The 21,471-nt window shown below is 45.8% G+C and overlaps 1 protein-coding gene across 1 annotated transcript in view; it reads left to right on the top strand.

Moving 5' to 3' along the window:
* The window catches only part of ULK1 (unc-51 like autophagy activating kinase 1), a 96,494-nt gene that overhangs the window by 12,051 nt on the left and 62,972 nt on the right, over window positions 1-21,471 (top strand). Inside the window, exons 4-6 of the mRNA XM_065417980.1 lie at window positions 9,061-9,093; window positions 11,436-11,472; window positions 20,440-20,613. Of these exons, the coding sequence (XP_065274052.1) occupies window positions 9,061-9,093; window positions 11,436-11,472; window positions 20,440-20,613 (244 nt within the window). The remainder of the gene's footprint in view (window positions 1-9,060; window positions 9,094-11,435; window positions 11,473-20,439; window positions 20,614-21,471) is intronic.

Here is a 21,471-nt window from a genome sequence, read left to right as displayed (position 1 = left end):
CTAAAAGCCAACTGCCTCTTAGCTAAGGCTATAGAACAGACTCATTTTAACTCTCTCTAAGTGGTCTTGGTGCCACTTGATGGGACGGAACGCCACACCCAGAAGGTGTGTGGGTTACAGAAGCACAACCCCTCTTTGTGGGTGGTTGCAGGTCTCTCACAACCCAATAAGATCTGGCACTGAGGTATTTGGTTTAATGCCCTGATTCTTTTGCAAACCAAAGCTCTGGATCTGGATACCCCTGAAGTTTGGATCCGAACTCTTGTACCTTGGTCGGGCGAAGGCTTTTCTAGTTGGCTAGTGTAGGTCTTAATTAGGGCTAATTTGGAGTATGCTGGGCCTGGATCCACCAAAACACTGGAAAATGCGCTCCAGGATGGCGAGTGGAGTCTGTTATGTGACTCCCAGCTGCTCTCTGCTTTCAACCCCCCACATAAACTCTTTTGCTTCCTGGAGTATATGAGGTGATATGGGTGTGTCTCCTCCTCCCAGTGTAGGACTTCTGCCAGAAGCAGGTGGCAGCCAGACCGCCTGCTGCATGCTTGGTGGTGCATTGCTGGTCCACTCGAGCTGCAGGGCCTGGGTCACAAAGGTCCTTCCTGAAACTTGCCCCTGTTGATATGTCTTTAAAGCTGTATGTGGGTGCAGTGGCACTGCCGTGTTACCATATATCTGTGCAGAGAGAATGTTACATTCTTGTAAACCAGTTAACATTAACTTAGTGCTTTCTCCGGTTCGTCGTCCCCCCCCCCCCCCACGTTTGTTTGTTTTGCATCTAAATGAATGTTTGCCTTCCCAATAGCTTGTCTAAAAATATTCCTCAATTCTTTACTGCCAGGGAAATGAAGGAGGTGCATGGTAGGAACCAGGTGTGGGTGGGAGCCATGTGGACCAACGGAATAGCATGGGGACACTCTCCATGGTGTTGCCGCATGTTAGGCCAAAAGTCATGTGAATGTTTTCCAGCTGTGTTTATTTTACAGCTACTTAGAGAAAGGCGGTTATTGATAAGTGCTCCTGCTATTCAGATCAACGTGGCTATTGTCTCTTATCTTGCTTCAGTCCAAATGCTTGCATCAAGACAGAGCAATCCTTCCACAATACCAACCTTCCCTCCCCTTTTTAGAGGGTAGTCTATTCCGTCCGAGCTCAGAAGGTGGGAGGAGCGAGGTTTAACCATTTAGAGACATTCCCTCCTGTCTAAGGATGTAGCAGGTGCTGCTGCCAGGTTCCATCCCCCAAATCCATCCAGCTGGCAACAGGGACCTACATACTAGCTGCAGGCTTTTCAGGCAGCAAAGGGACAGGACCTGCTAAGTGGGGGTTCCTTTCTCTATCCACAGATCTAGAATCCACTCCCACGATCTGCCTGACACTGAGCCAGCTGCTGAGTGGAATGAGAGAGATGAAAAGACTATGGGTTTGTCTACGCTACGGTTAAACCCCATGTCAGGTGACTTGGGCTCGTGGGGCTGCAGGGCTGTAATACTGCAGTGTAGACGCTCGGGCTGGAGCCTGAGCTCTGTGACCCTGCCCCCCTTGCATCTGCACGGCACTTTCACAGCCTGACACGGGCCAGCCATGGGTGTTTATTTGCAATGTAGACATACCCACTGTGTTCCAGAGGCAGCCAGGGCACCAGGGTCCACTGATTACACCAACAAAAGAAAAGGGTGCGGTGTGGTGCAGGGCCCATCCACAGGGTCCCTGCAGAGAGCCGGGGGGGGGGGGGGGTAGGGTGGCGGGTAACATTAGGTGGTGGTTTTTTGTTTTTAAGTTCAGCTTGTATCAAACGTTATCTTTCCCCACACCCATTTAGTAACCCTCAGGCTGGGCTCTGAACTATATTGTAGTCTTCTCTTTTTGTTGGTGCAGTCAGTGGGCCCTCCATGCGAATCTCATTCATAACAGATGGCCGATATATCCCTGGCTATCTTTACTCAGCAGCTGTCTCCAGATAGCTTGGGAGGCCAGGGTAAGCAGCGCATTCTGCATCTGTTGTTAGAGGCAGGAGCCTTCGCAGCCAGAGGAAAAGCTCCCAAGCCAGGAGGTCCTTTGCATCTGGATTTGTCTGTTGGAGCGGATGGGGTGTTGGCTGCATGATCCATCTCCATAAGATTCCTTTCCACACATGAGCGGAAGTATTCCTGTTAGCAGGGCTACCTTCAGCCCTCTGGGGTGACTATGGAACTGTATTTGTCCTGTAAGAGAAACTGTATCAATAGGAAAAGTTTCCAAAAACTATACTTCATGGCCAATAAAGTGACAACCTCTCAGTGACTGTTTTATTAGCTAGAAGGTTTTTGGTGTGGACAGTGCTTTGTCATTCATCGATTTCTAGGCCTAGTCTATGGGAACTGCTTTGTCGAACATTTGGTTATGTACAGTAATCGTAGCTGTTCTGCCTGTGTGATCTTTTCTAGGCAGAGGTGGGTGGTTCGGGTAATCTCCAGGATAGGTTGTGTCTCCATTTGTTACTGACTCCATCCTGAATAGACTATCTCTGTAAATATAGGTCCCGATCCAAGCCCATTGACTTCAATGACTCGTTGACTTCAGAGGAAGTTGGATCAGGTGCTTAATGCTTTTGTGAGGTACCTGATTGACAGCTCTGGAAGCTGACGTCTTCTAGGTCATCTCCACCAGCCTACATAAATGTCTTGCCTAGAGGCTTTGTTGTTTTGTAGCGTGAAGTTAGTTTACAATGGAGTCATATCATAAGGTTGTTTTGAACGTGAAGGCCTTTGTAGTCCACATTTAGTGACAACATTCAGGTGTGAATTTTACATAGTGGGGTCGGTTATGAGACCCCTACCAGTCTGGGCCAGACTGGTGTAGAGTTCTGTAAGCTGTTACTATTTTGGTGGTCTCCATGGAATGATTTTAGAGTCTGTGCACATCTGAGTTGACTGTTGTCTACATTGTCAAACCATCCTCACGATGGGCCACTGGTGAGTGTGTGTTTCTGGTCCCCGCTTTGTGCCTGATCCACCGAGGATGCGAGTCTGTTAAGGCTCCAGCCACCAGCAGGGATGCCTTGGCTGTCTAGCTCAAACTGTAGCATCTCCTGCTATTAGCTCTGGAGGTCCTGAGTTCAGTCCCTGCTGTGTGAACCAAGATGGCGGCCATCATGCTGGGCATCTCTGAAGAGAGACCAAGGATATGCTTGGCATCAGGCTGACCTACCCCCTCATTTCCCACAGTAGTCTGTTCAGGTCAGTGCTGAGACCCATTAATGGCAGATTTTTCTCTCCTTTGACTTCTAGTTTGTGTCTGAGAATGAGGGAATTTTAACAATAGGCCCCATACAGCAATCCCTGGTGACTTTCAAGATCTGGATTTTGTAGCTGTCAAATGTTTTAAATTCCTGATGGCAAAGTTTTAATACAGGATTAAAAAGCCATTTACACAAAGGCACTGAGCGTGTGAACTTCCTTGTCCATGCTGCTGCTTTGTATTTCTTTTCTACTCTGTTCAAACTTACTACGGTCTTTCTATGAAAGGAAAGGTGGGCTATCTATTTTTTCTGGTCTCCTGTTATCACCAGTCCCATACAGACCAGTGGAAATAGTGCATTATTGAATGGGGTTGTCATAGTTGTAAGAAAAATGACACCTCTACCTTTTGTCTCCTAACCATTTTGTTAAATTTGGCTGTAGGCCAGGCCCCAGGATAGAGACAGGAGAATGATGGCATTGTGAGAGCAAACATCCTTGATGGGGTTTTTTTAAAGCAGTGGAATGAGGATGACAAACTAGGTCAGGAAAAACTAATTTTGGTATGTCTGCTTCACTTCTGATATGCCACCTTCCAGTCTGTCTGGAAGGGGAATTTAAAGGGTCACAATATTGTTAGGCCTTAGAGGTTGTAACAAATTGAACCATCCTTGATAGTTTCCACAACTGTACGACATTACTTCAAGGATTCCAGCACAGTGCTGGTCTACAGCAACTTCTGCTGCACAGCTTAATTAAAATCCTATTTCCTTAACTATTGGTTTGTCTCTCCCAGTGCATGTGTGTTGGTTTGCAGACAATAGATTGTCAGTAACTATTTCCCTCCCCTTTCCTTATTTTTAACACCCAATTAAAGAGAAACTTCACTGCTAGAGTCTCTAATGGCAGAACTACAAATTGGGCAACAATCCAGGGTGATTCATAGTCCTGCTGAACGCCTTTGGCGGTGTCCCTCTGACACTACACCTGTACACGTATTGCATGTAAGTGGATTGCAGTCAGTGGGCTGCTGTTGCCTGAGAAGAGGGCAGAAGTGAAGGTGCTGTCTCCATGTATTTTTTCCCTCCACTAGTGGCAAAATTAGCTGCTGCTACAGAAACTGGCAAACACGAGCCAGGCGCCCTAAGTAGAGCACCCTCAATGGCTTTTGTACACTAGCTCTGCAATGGACTAATGACCTGGAATAGTATTCTCGGGATTAACATGCACGTGAATGTTCTGGGCACTTCAGTTTGCCTCAAAGGGCCCAAAGCGGTTGGTAGGCCCAAAGTCTGGGCCTGCTATATTTTTCTTTCTTTTGTTTCTTAATGAACAAAACCCACCTGCACTGGAGGGATCACAAGTGAAAGGAAACCGGTTTCGGTTCTGGACTTCCAAGGGTTTTTGTAAATGAGTTTTCAAGGGGAGAATATTAAGAGTCTTGTTAAACTACTCCATGTATTCCAATCCCAGTGAGTTTTCCCCAAGCAAACTGTATGACTGTAGTTTGGCGTTGGGGATCTTCAGCGTGATACCCCACACCTGCCTGACGTAAGTAATGCTGGGCTAAGGTGGCTAAAAGTAAGGAAAGTCTCCCGGTGTGTACTTGCAAACCCCCTCTAGATAACTAAATTTCAAATGCAGCCCTGCCCCAAGCCCCATTCAGTTTGTTCCCTGACCCCAGACACAGCCCTACTACAGAGGAGCTGGGAGCTATGCATCATAAATGGAAGAGTGACACACACACAGCATATTTTGGATTATGAATCTGTAGCTTTTTAAAAAATGGGAATGAGGGGAGACAATTTCACTTTCCATCAGAAATGATGGATGACTGCGCACAATCTTGGCATGAATTTGCCTCAAACCTGATCTACAGCAGAAGTGTCCTACTGCTTCCTAACGAGGTTGGAAACACACCGACAATGCTGTTGCTGGAGGAGGGACACTGTATCTCTTAATTAGAGCAGCGAGAAGCTTGCTGTCTGACGAGTGACTTTCAGGTATTTCTTTGCTTCTTCTGCCTCCTAGTCTGGAATGGTAAAACCTGAAGCATAAAGGTCACACTCTGTTGCTAGGCAGGTTGATTGGAGTCTCTCATATCTATCCAGGCACTTGTATAGCATCTGAGCTGTATTTAAGTGTTGTGTATACACACCAACTACCGAACCAAATCCCTTTCTGTTACATTTCCACTGACTTCAAAACAAATTACAAAGGTGGAAGACCAAACCATACAATAACCTAACAGATCTGTCCCATCCATATTAGCTCCTGTCTCATCAATTATAAGAGGGTTTTGCAAGCATGTATGGTGCTTAACTTGCATAAACTAGAATATGCCTCCATCAGAGGATCTTGGTGTGCTACACTGGTAAAGAATTAATCCTCCCAACACCCTTGCTAGTTAAGTAAGCAGCGTTGTTTTACAGGCAGAGACATTAAGTCACAAAGAGGTTAAAGGGCCTTGATTCTTTTTTTTTCAGATGTTCTGATCTCTCACGGTCCCAGCTGAAGTTCATGACTGTTGCTGGGTGTTCAGCATTTCTGAAAATTGGGTGCTGAGTGACTTGTCTCTGGCTATTCAGGAAGCTTGTGTTACATCTGGGAATAATCCCCAGACCTTCCGACTCCCAGTCAGTGCTGGAAGCACAGACGGTTTTGGATAGACTGTGAAAGCAGGTTGGGTCGAAGCGTGCACTTCTTTTAAATGCAGGGGTTGGAATCCAAGCCCTGTCTCATGCAGTTCTTGTCCTACACAGAAATGCAACAAAGACGCTCTTGAAAGTATCACAGTAAATTGCTCATGGGCCGAACACAAGAGACTTTTTAAAATTCATCTTAGCCTGGTAACTGGAACAGCTGTGAAAGCCGCGATCTGCCAGCCCTTGGGTCTGGGGAGCACTTTGAACCTGGGGAGCCGTTGGAACACACACTGCCAGGCTGCTGATCATTTGCATCCCCTCTTAATGCATTGTTGGGGGAAGGCCACTTACTTTGCATGCTTCTGTTTCTTGGCTTCTAGGCACTCCAGGTAGTTAAAGGTCAACAAAAATATATTTAACTCTTGCTTGCAACCCTTGAAACTCTAAATATCATTTCCACTACACATCTGAACCGGAACTACAAGAGGTGGGCGAGGCCTTGACAAAAGGAGCTGTTATGAGACCGACTTGACAGACTGCAGAGTCCTTTGAGCAGGCAGGGATGAAAGGAGCAATGGGGAGGGGCTGGGGCTGCTTTTAAAGCTCAGATTTTGAGGGGAGGAGGGTGAAGATTGATGCCTTTTGAAGTTGAAGCCCTGCATAGAGAGGGGAACAGTATAGCAGATGCTGAATGATTTGGTAGCTAAGGCTCTGGCCTGGGACAAGGTAGAGGGGGCTCAGTTCCTTGCTCTGCCCCAGATGTCAAAGCACCTCCAGGTCGATAAGTCGTTGTTTTCAGTGCCCGGTCTTACTTGAGCTGAGAGTGGCTTTTAGGATGTGGACAGATATTTCCTCCGCTTGATTTAAGAGATACCTAGCAAGACCCATTTAAGGAGTCTGTAAATAGACTAGAGATGGGGACCCTGAGGCTTGGAGGGTGCAGAAGAGCCTCTGGCTGATGATTATTTAAGGTAACTTTCAGAAGTGACTTTGGTGCCTAAGGCTAATTGAAAGTCAGTGGGACTGACGCCCCTAAATTAGGCAGTTCTGAACAATGTAACCCTTAAATTAATAACATTTTGGGGTGTGTTCTTGTACAGGTGCCCAGAGCTTAAAATAGGCATGTTTTTAGCAACTGAATGCCACTGACTACTGAGTTTTGCAAATACTCTCATACTTAGTTAGCTTGTCCTGTCCCCACCCTGTGCTGTGTCTTGTCATAGTCCTAGACTGTGAGTTCTCAGGGGCAGGGACAGTCTGTGTTTTACTTGTTTGTGCAGTTTCTAGCACAATGGAACTCTGATCGGGGTCTAGAGGCAGTACCTCAATAATCATATGTTAAAGGAGACACAGGAGTGACAAGGAAAAACTAGGGCCATTGTTAAAGAATAAATGTCACATCTACCTTGATCATTGTCCCATTTTTGAAGACCACATTGCTGGTTCCATAGAGGCCTGAGCAGGATTTGAACTCCTCCAGGAATTTGGAAGAGCTTGTATCTTTGGTTCAGTCTAGGTTGCCCGACTCTGATAGAAAATACTAGTGTAGTTACTATTATCATGGTTCTACTGAATCTGTTACTTCCTTCATAATGCCTGTCTGGCTTTTGCTGGGGCAAGGAGGTTGAGAATAACCCATTCATCAGGGGGGTAGTAAGGATAACACCTCTGGCCTACTTTCTCATGATAATTCCATGTAGTTAGGAGTGAAAAGCTGCTAGCACTGAATTACTGTGTAAATAGCTGCTCCCTTCAATGTATTCTTCTAAACAGCCTTCTCCGTTCTTAACACTGTTCCATAGGGCCCCATACTTGTATGCAGTGTACAAAGCCAAGACGGGGGACCAATGAAGAGGGCATTTTTAAGGCGGGAGAGAGCATTCCAAGGCAGTGCACATAACAAACTCTAGAAGAACAGCTGTCCATTTGGGATTTGATGCCTGACTTGGCTCTCACAAAGTTCCACATTTGGAGAGAACCATAGCCACATGCTGACATCCAGCGTTTTAATGTGTTGGTGTCTTTAAATATTGCTCTATGTTCATGTTTATTTAGAAATAAGGCAAAAAAGCTACACTGCTAAACCAAGATTTCAATTTGAACTTGCAATCTGTGTGAACCAGGATTCCCTGGTGCCTTGCTTACATTGTGAGGCCTCAGAGGAAAGGCCAAACGCCATCAGCAGTCTGGGAAGTGTTGGTTTTCTGTATGTCCTTGATTACTGAGTCATGTTAGCCAGGATGGGAAATTAGCCAGGATGGGAAAGGAATGGTGTCCCTAGCCTCTGTTTGTCAGAGGGTGGTGCTGGACGGCAGGAGAGAGATCACTTGATCATTACCTGTTAGGTTCACTCCCTCTGGGGCACCTGGCATTGGTCACTGTCAGTAGACAGGATACTGGGCTGGATGGACCTTTGGTCTGACCCAGTATGGCCATTCGTATGTTCTTATGTTATTGTTAGAATGAAATGTGTCCCAGAACCTTACCTGCATCTTAGCTAGTGGTTCAGGGGCTGATTCTTCAGGAGCTCCTGGAATCCTTGATCTTTTTTTCCACCTACCGACTCCTTTAAGATAAATTTTAATTAGAACTGTCTCCAATCAAAAGCCCAAGATTTGAACACTTTGAACTTGATAGGAGTTTAGATCAACGTTTGCGTTTTGCCCTCAACCTCCACAATGGGCAAAACCAAGACTTTCCCTCCAAACACACCTGAGCTGGGGAGGGTTGAAATGCAGATCCCAATTCTGTGTCTCAGCACCACCTCCAATTCTGAGCTAAGTGCACGTTTCCTTCCCCCTTCCCCTTCCCTCACATAGGTGCTCCTTGTATGGAAATAGCTGCTGGTAATCCCTGGGAGCCCTAAAGGAGTACCAAGACCAAAGTCAGAAGAAGAGACTTGCATTGTTAAAGGGATATGCTCTCAGAAATGGATAACTTGCTCAACTCTGTGTGAAGTACTTGGCGCTTACATAGCATTTTCATCATCACACGCCACCTTCATGAATTAATCCTCGTAACGCCCATTGCAAGGAAGATATATGATAGTTTCCCATCCCCAGTTTGGGGATAATGAGGCAGAGATGAGGTTTTACCCCCCAAAACTACTAACTTACTTTTTTCTTTCAGGTGCACAATGGCTTTAACTTTTCTGATCTTCAAATGCTTAAATCTTCTTTTGTTTTTTTCCTTTTCCCCAGGAACTGGCGAACTCTGTCTACTTGGTTATGGAGGTGAGTAAGGCCTGGTCCACACTAACCCCCCACTTCGAACTAAGATACGCAACTTGTTAATAACGTAGCTGAAGTCGAAGTACCTTAGTTCGAACTTACCGTGGGTCCAGACGCGGCAGGCAGGCTCCCCTGTCGACTCCGCGTACTCCTCTCGCGGAGCAGGAGTACCGGCGTCGACGGCGAGCACTTCCGGGATCGATTGCTTACCGCCGGACCCGGAGGTAAGTATAGACGTACCCTTATTCTGATACAGTGACAAAGCGGATAGACCTCTTATTTGGATAGGGCTTCCCTGTTTCATGGTCTAGCTGGAGCTCCTCTTGCTATCGAATCTGCAGGTGCACGTCCGTGAGGCTGAAGGGTGTGTGTGAAGCGCACTAAGGGTGACGGGTTGGATCACAGAAACCCCATTGGGGCTGCCAACTGATGTGCCAAGACTACTTCTGCCCCTGCTTTCCCTGCCAGCTTGGGACGCAGCACCCTGTCTTGTTGAGCCAGACACGCCAGTCTGCTCCAACACAGACCCAGGGTCTGAACCACGTGCCCCAAGGCTGCAGACTTAACTGAAAGCAGCTTAAGAAGTGTACCTATCTTTAACACTCAGATGCCCAACTCCCAATGGGGTCCAAACCCCAAATAAATCCGTTTTACCCTGTATAAGTTTATACAGGGTAAACTCATAAATTGTTCGCTCTCTATAACACTGATAGAGAGGTATGCACAGCTGTTTGCCCCCCTCCCCCAGGTATTAATACATACTCTGGGTTAATTAATAAGTAAAAAGTGATTTTATTATAGACAGAAAGTAGGATTTAAGTGGTTCCAAGTAATAGCAGACAGAACAAAGTGAATTACCAAGCAAAATAAAATAGAATGCGCAAGTCTGTCTAATACAGTAAGAAAACTGAATACAGATAAAAACCTCACCTCAGAGGAATTCTAGTAAGCTTCTTTTTACAGACAAGTCTTTTTCTAGTCTGGGTCCAGCAATCACTCACACCCCCAGTAGTTACTGTCCTTTGTTCCAGTTTCTTTCAGGTATCTTTGGGGGGTGGAGAGGCTTTCTCTTTAGCCAGCTGAAGACAAAATGGAGGGGTCTCCCAGGGGTCTAAATAGACTTTCTCTTGGGGGTGGAGACCCCCCTCCTCTCTCCTATTCAAAGTCCAGCTCCAAGATGGAGTTTTGGAGTCACGTGGGCAAGTCACATGTCCATGCATGACTCCGTTTTTACAGGCATCAGCCATTGTGTACATGCTACCCTGAACATCCTCAGTTAGACTTCTTATGTGGATTGGAGCCTTCCAAGATTCATTGTCCTTTAAGTGTTTCTTGATTGGGCACTAATTGGCACATTCCTTTCTCGAGAAACTGACCAAATGCTTTACTAAGGCTACTTAGAAATCAAGCAAGTACACAGCCAATATTCATAACTTCGAATACAACAATGACACATGCGTACCAATAGGATGAATAGATTCAGTAGATCATAACCTTTGCAGAGATATGTTACATGGCATATGTAGCATAAAACCTATTCCAGTTATGTCATATATACATTCATAAGCATATTTCCATGAAGCCTTATGGGGTGCACCGTCACACTAAGTTCAAGCACAACAGAGCTCAAGCACTAGGCTGTTTTTAATCTCTCTATTGCTGGAATGCCTGTTTAGCGCAGGCTTGACCTGGAAGACTTTTTATCTTGAAGGGGAATATATGTTACCATCTACTATTCACTAATGAGCAATTTCATGGAAAGAACAACTTCTCTACACGTTATAGTTGTAGAGCTGCCAAACCTTATATATACTCTATGTTCCCTTCAAACTGAGATCTCATTGGATGTTTTCTTACTAGCGGGGGAGCATAATTGAGTGAGCTTTGAATACTTATTTGTAGTCACTCCCAGGTTCCTTTCCTGATCCCATGATATAAACATCATTATGGAGGGCTGGTCTACACTGTGGGTGGGGTGGGATCGATCTAAGGTACGCAACTTCAGCTACGAGAATAACGTAGCTGAAGTCGACGTATCTTAGATCGATTTACCTTGGGTCTTCACGGCGCGGGATCGACGGCCGTGGCTCCCCCGTCAACTCCGCTTCCGCCTCTCGCTCTGGTGGAGTTCCGGAGTCGACGGGGAGCGCGTTCAGGGATCGATTTATCGCATCTAAATGAGACACGATAAATCGATCCCTGATTGATTATTACCCGCCGATCCGGTGGGTAGTGAAGACGTACCCGGAGTTCCCATCTTACTTAATTTGCTTCCTCTGTTCGTTAAATCTTTGCCACCCTGCCCAATGCTAACTTAAACTTTTGTTGTTCTCTTCTATTTCCAGTACTGCAATGGTGGTGACCTGGCTGATTACCTGCACAGTAAGTAGACCAAAGAGGAGGACATCCTTTATGTTTCAAAGGAAACATTTTGAATTTTTATTTGTTAGAGTTGTTGGAATTTGTGAAAGATAAGAACATAAGAATGACCATACCAGGTCACACCAATGGTCCATCTAGTCCAGTACCTGTCTTCCAACAGTGGCCAACACCAGACATTTCAGAGGAAGGAACAGAACAGGGCAATCATCAAGTGATCCATACCCTGTTGTCCAGTCCCAGCATCTGGAACCCAGACTGTGGTTTTGCATCCCTGACCATCTTGGCTAATAGCCATTGATGGACCTATCCTCCATGAAGTTATCTAATTCTTTTTTGAATCCAGTTATAGTTTTGGCCTTCACAACATCCCCTGGCAATGAGTTCCACAGGTTGACTGTGCATTGTGTGAAGAAGTACTTCCTTATGTTTGTCTTAAACCTGCTGCAAATTAATTTCATTAAGTGACCCCTGGTTCTTGTGTTATGTGAAGAGTGTGGATTTGATCCTTTCCCCATGAAACAAATATAGCATCATTGCTCTTCTTTTCCCTTTGCCAAGTGCTTCTTCATTGGTGAATGTACATGTGCTTTGCAAATAGTAAGTCCGTGGAAGCCAACTAGGATTGCTTGCGTGCTCTGCAATTTAGGCCAATAATGACTATTGGGAATGGGCTGCTGTCCGCAGTTACCCTGTTTAATCTATAAGGTCATTGTAATTAGACTGTTTATTTGAATTCCACAAATGGCTACAAGCTGCTTTAGGCGCAACTGGCATCTTGCTCATCAGCTGGGGGAAAAAATTGCAAACTTGTTTATACTGATGCCTTGCCTTTGCATAGTGTTTCATCTTCAAGGATCCCAAAGAAAGTTGGGTGTTCCTTTTTTAAACAAACATAGGCAAAATGCAGCCACCTCTGGGATGTAACACCCCATGTATTTAACAGCATATGGAACTACTACCGAACAGTACAGGGTTGGAAGTTAAGAACAGTGTGCATCCAATTGAAATGCCAGGGGAAATTTCGAGCCTGCACAGTGTAGAGTGATAAGTACAAACATTTAGAAACTGTTGTACAGCACAATAGTCAGATGTTTTTGACCTGTACGTGTTAATTAGCTTCAGGTTAGTGGTAGCGGCTGTATGTCCTCTTCTTTCCTTAGTTTAAGCTGAAAGTAACTTGTGATGCAGGGACTAAGACACTGATCCTACAAGCTGCTCTGCCAGTCCAGAGACCCACTGAGCAGTTTGCAGGATCATGGCCTAAATGAACAACCCCTAGAACTCAAGGCTCCTATTGAAAGACAGACTGGAATGGGGTCTGAATGGAGAGAAGAGAGCCTTTTTCCTGGATGTTTAACTAGTAGCTTTGCTGGAGCTATGCTGGATTTAAAACTTCTTGTTGTTTTTTAAGTATTTTGTTTTTGTCTTGCAGGCTGACTGAAAGATTAAAGCTGTCTCTTAGTATTTATTAATCTCTCTTTCTGTGTGGCTTTTGGGTCATGTTTAAACAAACCGTGCCAATCCAGGGTGGCTTCTGCATTTGTTGTTAACATTATGAGACGGTATTAAAATAATAGTAATAATAATTTTACTGGAGGCTTTTTATTTAAATGAGATGATGACTGGACACTGTGGAACTTGAAGGATTAAAAGCTAAATTCACATTTGCCTTGGAGCTAACTTCAGAGTCTCATGAATGATGAATTCAGGACTCATGCTAATGTGCTCCAGCCCATTCATATGGGATAGCAAATGACATTTAAGGGACAGTTTCATGAGTGCCAAATTAATGTGTTTGTACTCTGGAGTTTTTTGCTGAATATAATTGGAACTTTGAACAATGGAGCACTTTAAAAATAGCCAAACCTTAGTTGATTTACTATGGCATTAAAATGGTTGAACTAGACTAACTACGAGCTGTGATCGGTAGCAATGAAATGGGGGTGCAGTTGGGGAGACAAGAGGTGAGGAGTGTCATAAAAATTTAGGAGTCCATGGTTTCAAGCAGGGGACTGAGCTATGTGCACAAGGCTTTGCTTGCATGCACAATTGCAAAGTGTTGTACACACAGATGGCTGCTTCTGCCCATTTTGAAAATTTGACTTGTAGGGTGGGATTTTTTTGCAGCAACCTGGATGAGTTAGGAGCACAAGTCCCACTGAAAGCCAATGGGATTTGCGCTTCTACATCAGTAGGCAAATTGCACCCATGGTAGCTAACTTTTTTCAGCGTAGCTGACCTGAGCTCTAGAGCAATGGTTCTCAACCTCTGTGGACCCAGTTGTAAACCTTGATGGTCTGTTGCGACTTAGTAAATAGCTTTAGCACAAAAAACATCTGGCTTACTAAATATTTCTTACCCATGATGCATAATATACACCATCCTGGCAACTCCTGCGGTTCCAGTCCCACAGGGCTGGCTGGGCTCGGCTCAGCTCCCTGCACCGGGCATTGCAACCTGGTGTATGGGGTTGCAGCGCCACTCACTCAGATTTGGCCCAGCCATGCCTCTTCCCTTTCTCCCCCCGGGCCTTCCACACAACCCTTTGACACGTTCTGGTGACCCAATTTTGGGTCACGACCCATGGGCTGAGAAACCCTGCTCTAGAGGGTAAACCACTGAGCTATGCGTCCGTGACTCAGAACCGCGCACGTGTATACAGAGACACCCCCCCCCCCTCATTTGAACGTTAAGCTTCCAGCAGCGGTTTATAGAACATGCACCTACTTGTATCGCCACTCGGACGTGCACACCATGGCAGCACAAAAGTGGAGCACTCTATGCAATTAGGTTAGGCTGCTAATTAAACTCATTTGCTTGCTATCATGACTTGCTTTCTTTGCATCCAAAACTGACTATAATAAGGAGATTGGTAGTCACTTCTAGAAGGTGACGTTTAATTTTAGTTGCCATTCAACCTCTTTGTTTTGGGGGCTTTAATGTCCAATGGGCTACTGGTTGCTGCTTTGATCCCTGGGTTACTCAAAGGTGGTTACGTTAGGCTTTTTCCTTCCCTAAAATTACTTTACTTTTTGTAGTTGTGAGGAGCAGCTACCAGGTAAGAATAAATTGAAGGACATGTGTAGTCTTGCTTCTGACTCTTAAAATCTAGGCGACAATTATGAATAACAGTGGCTAATAAAACCTAAGTGAGCTGTATGCACCAAAGGGAAAACCTCATCACATGAACGCCATATGTTGAAAAAACTCCACTGATCCTTATCAAAACCTATTTTTAGAGAAATTTTTACCAGCAGATCCCATCTCCAAATCACATAGGAGACGTCTTTTAGGGATGTATTCAAGCAATGCAGTGCTCGTACCTCAGTACCAGCAAACAGAAGTTTCAGATTAGTAGTTTTGCTCTTAAGAGTATTCCGGCTGCTTTAGCTTTTTTTTTTTTTTTTTTTTTTTTAAACCTCTCTACCTCCTGCCACCTTCTCCCAAGCTTCTCTGCTTGGTTTGGCATCCAGCCTTCAATGAACTTCCAGAATGAGTTTGCTAACAAGGAAATGAGGCGTGGAATGTTCATATCTGTTGCCTCAGCAACATCTGACCGGGCCCCTGTCCTATATCATGCTGGTTTGCCTGTTCCCTGCGAGGCTGTTTGATTTGGTGTTCTCTTATTGCCCGGGTACAGTCACCTGTCATTGTGTGCAGGCCCTTCGCTGCCCTTCTTAGATGTAGAATTTCTTTTTTTAAAGCTCGTCCCCCTGTTAAACATTTCTGAAAGTTCATGTTTCTTCCAGGGCGTTTCACTGAAGTGCAAAAACCCAAACAAACTTCTGCTCTATAGCCTGAATTTCCTGTTGTACGGAGCTGTTGTTTGACTGCTCTTTAATTGTGGCATCTCTTTTTCCCATCCATTCATGGAGTATTTCGGCAGGTAATTCCTGTTAATGCTAACGTGAGCTACACATGCAAATCCCCTTATCACTGGGAGAATAGGCTCTTAAACCTACTGATCCATTCTGCCCTCTAATTAAAAATGTTAGGCGATATTTTAATTCTCCATTGCATCCAAAGCAACTCTAATTCTCTACCATAAAGCAAAAGACGTATGTGTGTTCTTCAGTGTGAAATGTGTTGGTTTTGGTTTCCCCCTCATCTTCAGTCCTATCCCTTGGATATGTGGCCTGCTACGACTCCACTGCTTCCAGTGAACAGGAATTTGATTTCACTGTACAATGTGTCTTTCCTTTTGACAGCTCTGTGGACTTTGTCTTCAGTTGTAGCTCATCAGGTGTCATGTATCGAAGTGAGAGAGTACAGTACAGCTTTTCATTGCGTGGTAGGTTAGCAGAGCAGTGGAAAGTGTCACACAAGTGATTGGTCTCAACTCAGGAGTAACTGGATGAAATTTTATGATCTTTGTTATGCAGAATGTCAGACTAGGTGATCTAATGGTCTCTTTTGGTCTCCAGCTCTGGGCATCTATTGGTAGTGAGGCAGGTAGTTGGAGGAGCCATCTTTGTGAAGAGAATTTCTCACCAGAGCAACGTGTATCTTTTTTTTTAGATAGACCATGTTGTGTGAGAGCATGCGGGTTGAAAGGGGCGTGTAATAACTACTATAGGTTGAATTCTAACGAGTTAGGAAAGCTGCAAGAAGGACGCCCCTGAGTTCTTGGGCACCCCTTTGCAAAAGGGGGTGAGGCATTTCTCACCCGGGATTGAGAGCGGGGCCCCCACTGTCGGCCTTCCGTGGCTCCCACTGACAAAATTGCGGTGGAAGAGCATTGACTTTAATGGTCTTTGGATCAGGCCTGTATTGAGGACAGACCCAGCTGATACTCGTGGGTGAGATGAGATGTTACTCTTCCCTCCCCTCGCCCAATCCCAAATATCCTGTCCATAAAGTTGTCATGTCTAATTCAGTATGTCTGTTCTAGGGTCATCTGATACAGGCCCCTTGTGTTTGCTCTAGCTCACCTTGCAACCTCACGGCAGATAAAGCACTCCTTCCCCGTCCACAGAGTGCTGACCGGGGTGCTTCTAGGTGCTTTCAGCTTTTTCCAGCTCTCTGTAAGCTTGGAGCCATGCGGGCCTCTGACTGACCTGCTGTAAATATTTGCTCTGTTCTACTGACCTGTCTAGCAGTCCCTGAGGCAGTCAGCTGAGTGCCTTATTGCTTGTCGAGCCCACAAAAATAAACGCATGGATATTGTTACTACTTAGGTATGGCAGAGCAAGGCTTGTGAAACAGTAGCTTGGCCTTGCAGAGAACGCAGGCTAATGACAGGCTCAGGTTGGGGGGTGCCCAGTCCCCATTGCATGTTTTAATACTTTGCCAGCTATGCTATGGTTAGGGCCCTACCAAATTCAGGGCCATGAAAAACATGTCACGGACCATGAAATCTGGCCTTTTGTGTGCTTTTACCCTACACTATACAGATTTCACAGAGGAGACCAGAGTTTCTCAAATTGGGGGTCGTGACCCAAAAGGGAGTTGCAGGGGGGGTTACAAGGGTATTTTAGGGGGGTCGCAGTATTGCCACCCTTACTTCTCTGCTGACTTCAGAGCTGGGCAGCCGGAGAGCGGCGGCTGTTGTCCAGGTGCCCAGTTCTGAAGACAGCACTCCACCAGCAGCAGCGCAGAAATAAGGGAGGCAATACATACCAGGCCACCCTTACTTCTGCGCTGCTGCCTTCGGAGCTGGGAGGCCGGAGAGTGGCAGCTGCTGACTGAGTGCCCAGCTCTGCGGGTTGCAGCACAGATGTAAGGGGGGCAATACCATACCATGCCATCCTTACTTCTACACTGCTGCTGGCGGTGGCTCTGCCTTCAGAGCTGGACTCCCGGCCAGCAGCTGCCGCTCTCCAGCTGCCCAGCTCTGAAGGCAGCGCCGCCACCAGCAGCAGCGCAGAAGTAAGGGTAGCAGTACCCCAACCCCACCTACAATAACCTTGTGCCCACCCCACAACTCCTTTTTGGTCAGGACCCCTACAATTACAACACCATGAAATTTCAGATTAAAATAGCGGAAATCATGAGATTTATGATTTTAAAAATCCTGTGACCGTGAAATTGACCAAAATGGACCGTGAATTTGGTAGGGCCCTAGCTATGGTGAAGATGAGCTAATGCTCCCTCTTTTTATAGGGACACTGGCACAAGTTCCTTGCTCAGGATGAGGATTTAACAGCAGAGAAATGTTAAATTGGATCATGCTCTACTTTGCTTGAATGGCCCATGCACTGGACATGTCTGCTGTGCTGTATCTTCTCCCTCCCTCTGCTTCTGGGATACTGCCCTGGAGATCAGCCACTGGCTAACCTCAGCACATGACTGCCCTTCAGAAACCTTTCTGGTGGAATAGGGACAGTCCCAGTTTCCCTGATCTGTTAGCCCAGTAGGGCAAGAAAATCTTGCTAGACAGCTAGCGTGGGGACTAAACCAACTAGCCAGAGGGTAAATAGGGAAGTTACAACTGGGAAAACTACCAACGAAGGGGTATCAAGCATAGCTGCTGGGAGGTGGGAAGTTGCCAGGACTTCGGCCGTGTATTGTTTCTGCCTCTGGCTAGTGGGGTTCTGGAGACCCTTGCTGTAAGGGAAAAGGAGCTCTCTCTTCCCTCCTTCCAGCGACTCCTAAGAGAAGAGTGGAGCCAGCAGTGCAGCAAAAAGGGCCTTTGCCACTCTACCCCTCCAGAGCCTGCTGGCTGCTGCGTGGCGGGATGGGGGTGAGAGGTAAACGAGAGCTAGGAAAACTCTGTTTTTCTTTTCTCTCATGTTTTTTTGCAGTGAGGAAAGCAGTTTTTTTCCTTCCCAGCACTCCCCATATTGCAACACGTTCCCAACTGAGAGCGGCCGCGTGAAACTGATGTGACCCTTTTGTTTCGTTGCTGCCCACAGGGTTCTGAGTAGCAGCATCTGTGCAACGGACCTCAGTCTTGTATCAGTTTTATTCTGCTGCTGCTTCGTAGCTTTGCAGAGCGGCAGCAGATGCACTGGAGCAGCCTGTCTGCCAGTTCAAGGCAACAGCCATGATTGGTTTACATACTTCCCATGTTTGGGAGGTTATATCTTCACAAGCTTAAGAACTTGGCACTTAACTTTTGTTTAAGTGAAAGCTTTTAGTGATGATGGTCCCTGTTCCAAAAGTTCTGTAGTAGATTATTGGGGTCAGTGTTGCCTGTTCAGAAGACCTGATGCTGTGGTTGTAGACATGTTAATCATGACTTCTAATCAGCTAAGGTGTTGGGAGGAAGGGTGGTCCAGTGATTAGGACACTAACCTGGCCCTTGGGAGACCTGGGTTGAACTCTCAGCTCCACCACAGACGTTCTGTGTGATCTTGGGCAAGTCACCTAGTTTCTTTGGGTCTCTGTTCCCTCATCTGTTAAACTGAGGTAATAGCACAGGATGTTGTGTTCATTAAAGATTGTGAGGTGATCAGATACTGTGGTGATGGGAGCCATATCAAAGTACCATGGATGGATGGATAGATACCATGAGGAACAGTCTATTCAAGAGAACTGGCATGGAGGAGAATGTAGCCAGTCTTGCTGGACATACTAGACCTGTCTTTTCGCTGGTATAAATCAACATGGCTCCATTGAAATAAAGGGAGTATTACCCTAATGTACACCAGGTGCGGATCTCCCCCTTCATGCTCCTGAGAGTATGTGATGTTAAAGATGAGACCATGCTTTTCATGTAAGATGCTGTCAGGATTAGTTGGACTAAAATTTCAAGATGCCTTTGTAACAATTGGTATATTCCATTCACCAAGACTCCACGTCAAGAGCAGGTGTCTTGTAAATTCCAGTAGAGTGCTGGCTCATGAGAACAGAACCCAGTGGGGGAAGAGAAGCTCTGCATATCTGTACGTTGGCGTTACATGTATGAAGCAATGAGCGAGCAGCTGGTTGACTGAGTGACATTTTAGGTCTGCTAGCTGTGAGTCTCCCTGTGAAGATTTGGGAGTTGGGATGGGAGTTTGTTTTCTATTCTAAATGCAGTTCAGTCAGCCCACATTTCATGCTGTTTTAAAGTAAAATATTTAATTTCCTGTGTTGGGCTAAAACTGCTTGTGCCCTGCTCTGTGTTTTTTTAAGGATTCCTCCAGTTTAGCTGAGAAGGTAGAATAGTGTTTTGATGGTCTTGCCAATATGGTTTAAGGCCTTACCAGAGAACAGCTGGAGCAACATGAAAATGGAGCCCCCAATAATTACTGGGGCATTTACGAGAGAGATGATTTTATTCAAGTGAAATGTACTTCTTTGAACCTTATTTGTTCTTGAATGTTAGCATCCACCCAGGAAGGCGTCACACAGTATTGCTATTGAGATTTGTTCTGTGTTCAGTGGGCCAGATCCCGCCTTTGGTAGGTGTGTCTTACAGATGTGCTTGTAAAGGTGTGGGGAAAGATGATTCATAAAATAGCTGGGGTTAATTTTGGATCAACCTCATTAGATGTGGGATTCTGTTTAGCTTCTTGATCCTTTCAGTATTTCTTTGCTTTAAAATCAAAAGGTCCCAGAAAGCCTGCCTCCCAGGAGAATGCAGTTAGCTGCATGCACATTTAAAGAACTTGATTAATTTAAAAAAAAAACGTTGTTGATGAGAGCTATTTATATTCAGTCTCCTCCCTGTTGGTACACACTGTTACAGGGCCAGATCCTCCGCTGGTGTAAATTGGTGCATCTTCACCATAGTCAATGGAGCTGCCACTGAAGTCAGTGATGTTATGCTGATTTATAGTAGCTGAGGATCTGGGGCACGGTTCTTTGCATCATTTCAGATATGGAGGAGAATGCAGTTTAGTCACCAGTACTTTAAGGGATGCTCTTCAAGAACCAATTTAAAAACAAGCCCCATGTAGTTACTTTCTCACTGAGTAGCTTGAGGGAGCGTTGGACGTGCTCGATCCAGAGTTATCCTTGTTCATCTCTGTGGAGAAGCTGCCTTCTGCTTTGCTTAGTGATGGCTGGTGTTACAATCCTTCTGTCTGTTTCTCCTTCCAGCTATGCGGACGCTTAGCGAGGATACCATCAGGCTCTTTCTCCAGCAGATAGCAGGTGCCATGAAAATGCTACACAGCAAAGGTATCATCCACCGGGATTTGAAACCACAGAATATCCTCCTTTCTTATGCTGGAGGCAAGAAGTCAAATCCTAACAACATTCGTATAAAGATTGGTAAGAACCTTTCCTTATATCCTGCTTTCAGAAACACTTGCATGGGAACAACCAACATGGCTTTGGAAATGGCTAACTAGCCAATCCAGAGTGCTGCAACTGGATAAGAAACAAATGAACTGATCATGGGGGAATTAGGATTAGTTTTTCACTATTGCAGTGGAATGTCTTGAAAGCTCTCCAGGTCAGATCCTCAGCTGGTGTGCATCAGTGTAGTGCTGGTGACGTCAGTGGAGCTGTGCTAGCTCACACCAACTGAATGTCTGTCTTCTTCTTCCCCTCCCCCCCCCCCCCCCCGTATCCATTTGTTTTGTTTCTTACCCTTGTTCCAAAAGAAGCGGATGCTGATCAGCACTGTGCTCCGCTGGATAACCATTGTGGTTAAGTCTTAGGGTACGTCTATACTACCCGCCAGATCGGCGGGTAGCGATCGATCTATCGGGGATTGATTTATCGCGTGTAGTGTAGACGCGATAAATTGATCCCCGATCGCTCTCCCGTCGAATGCTGAACTCCAGCTTGGCGAGAGGCAGAAGCAAAGTTGACAGGGGGGCGGCGGCCGTCGATCCCGCACCGCGAGGACGCGAAGTAAGTGATTCTAAGTCGATCTAAGATACGTCGACTTCAGCTACGCTATTCTTGCAGCTGAAGTTGCATATCTTAGATCGATTTCCCCTTCCGCCCCCCAGTGTAGATCAGGCCTTAAATTCTAGTGCATCAGCTGCCTCCACCCAAGCTCCCCAGGATGTTTAAATGAAATCGTGGGTAGTCACGTGGATTATATATAGTTTGACTTCCTGGCCTAAGGATGGGTATTCAGATATGGAGCCTTTCATCTCTCAGGCTCTGTCTAGATTA

This window comes from Emys orbicularis, chromosome 16 (assembly GCF_028017835.1).
Source record: "Emys orbicularis isolate rEmyOrb1 chromosome 16, rEmyOrb1.hap1, whole genome shotgun sequence".
Classification (NCBI taxonomy): domain Eukaryota; kingdom Metazoa; phylum Chordata; order Testudines; family Emydidae; genus Emys; species Emys orbicularis.
Note: the sequence above shows the minus strand (reverse complement) of the source record. Positions and strands in the feature narration are given on the sequence as shown.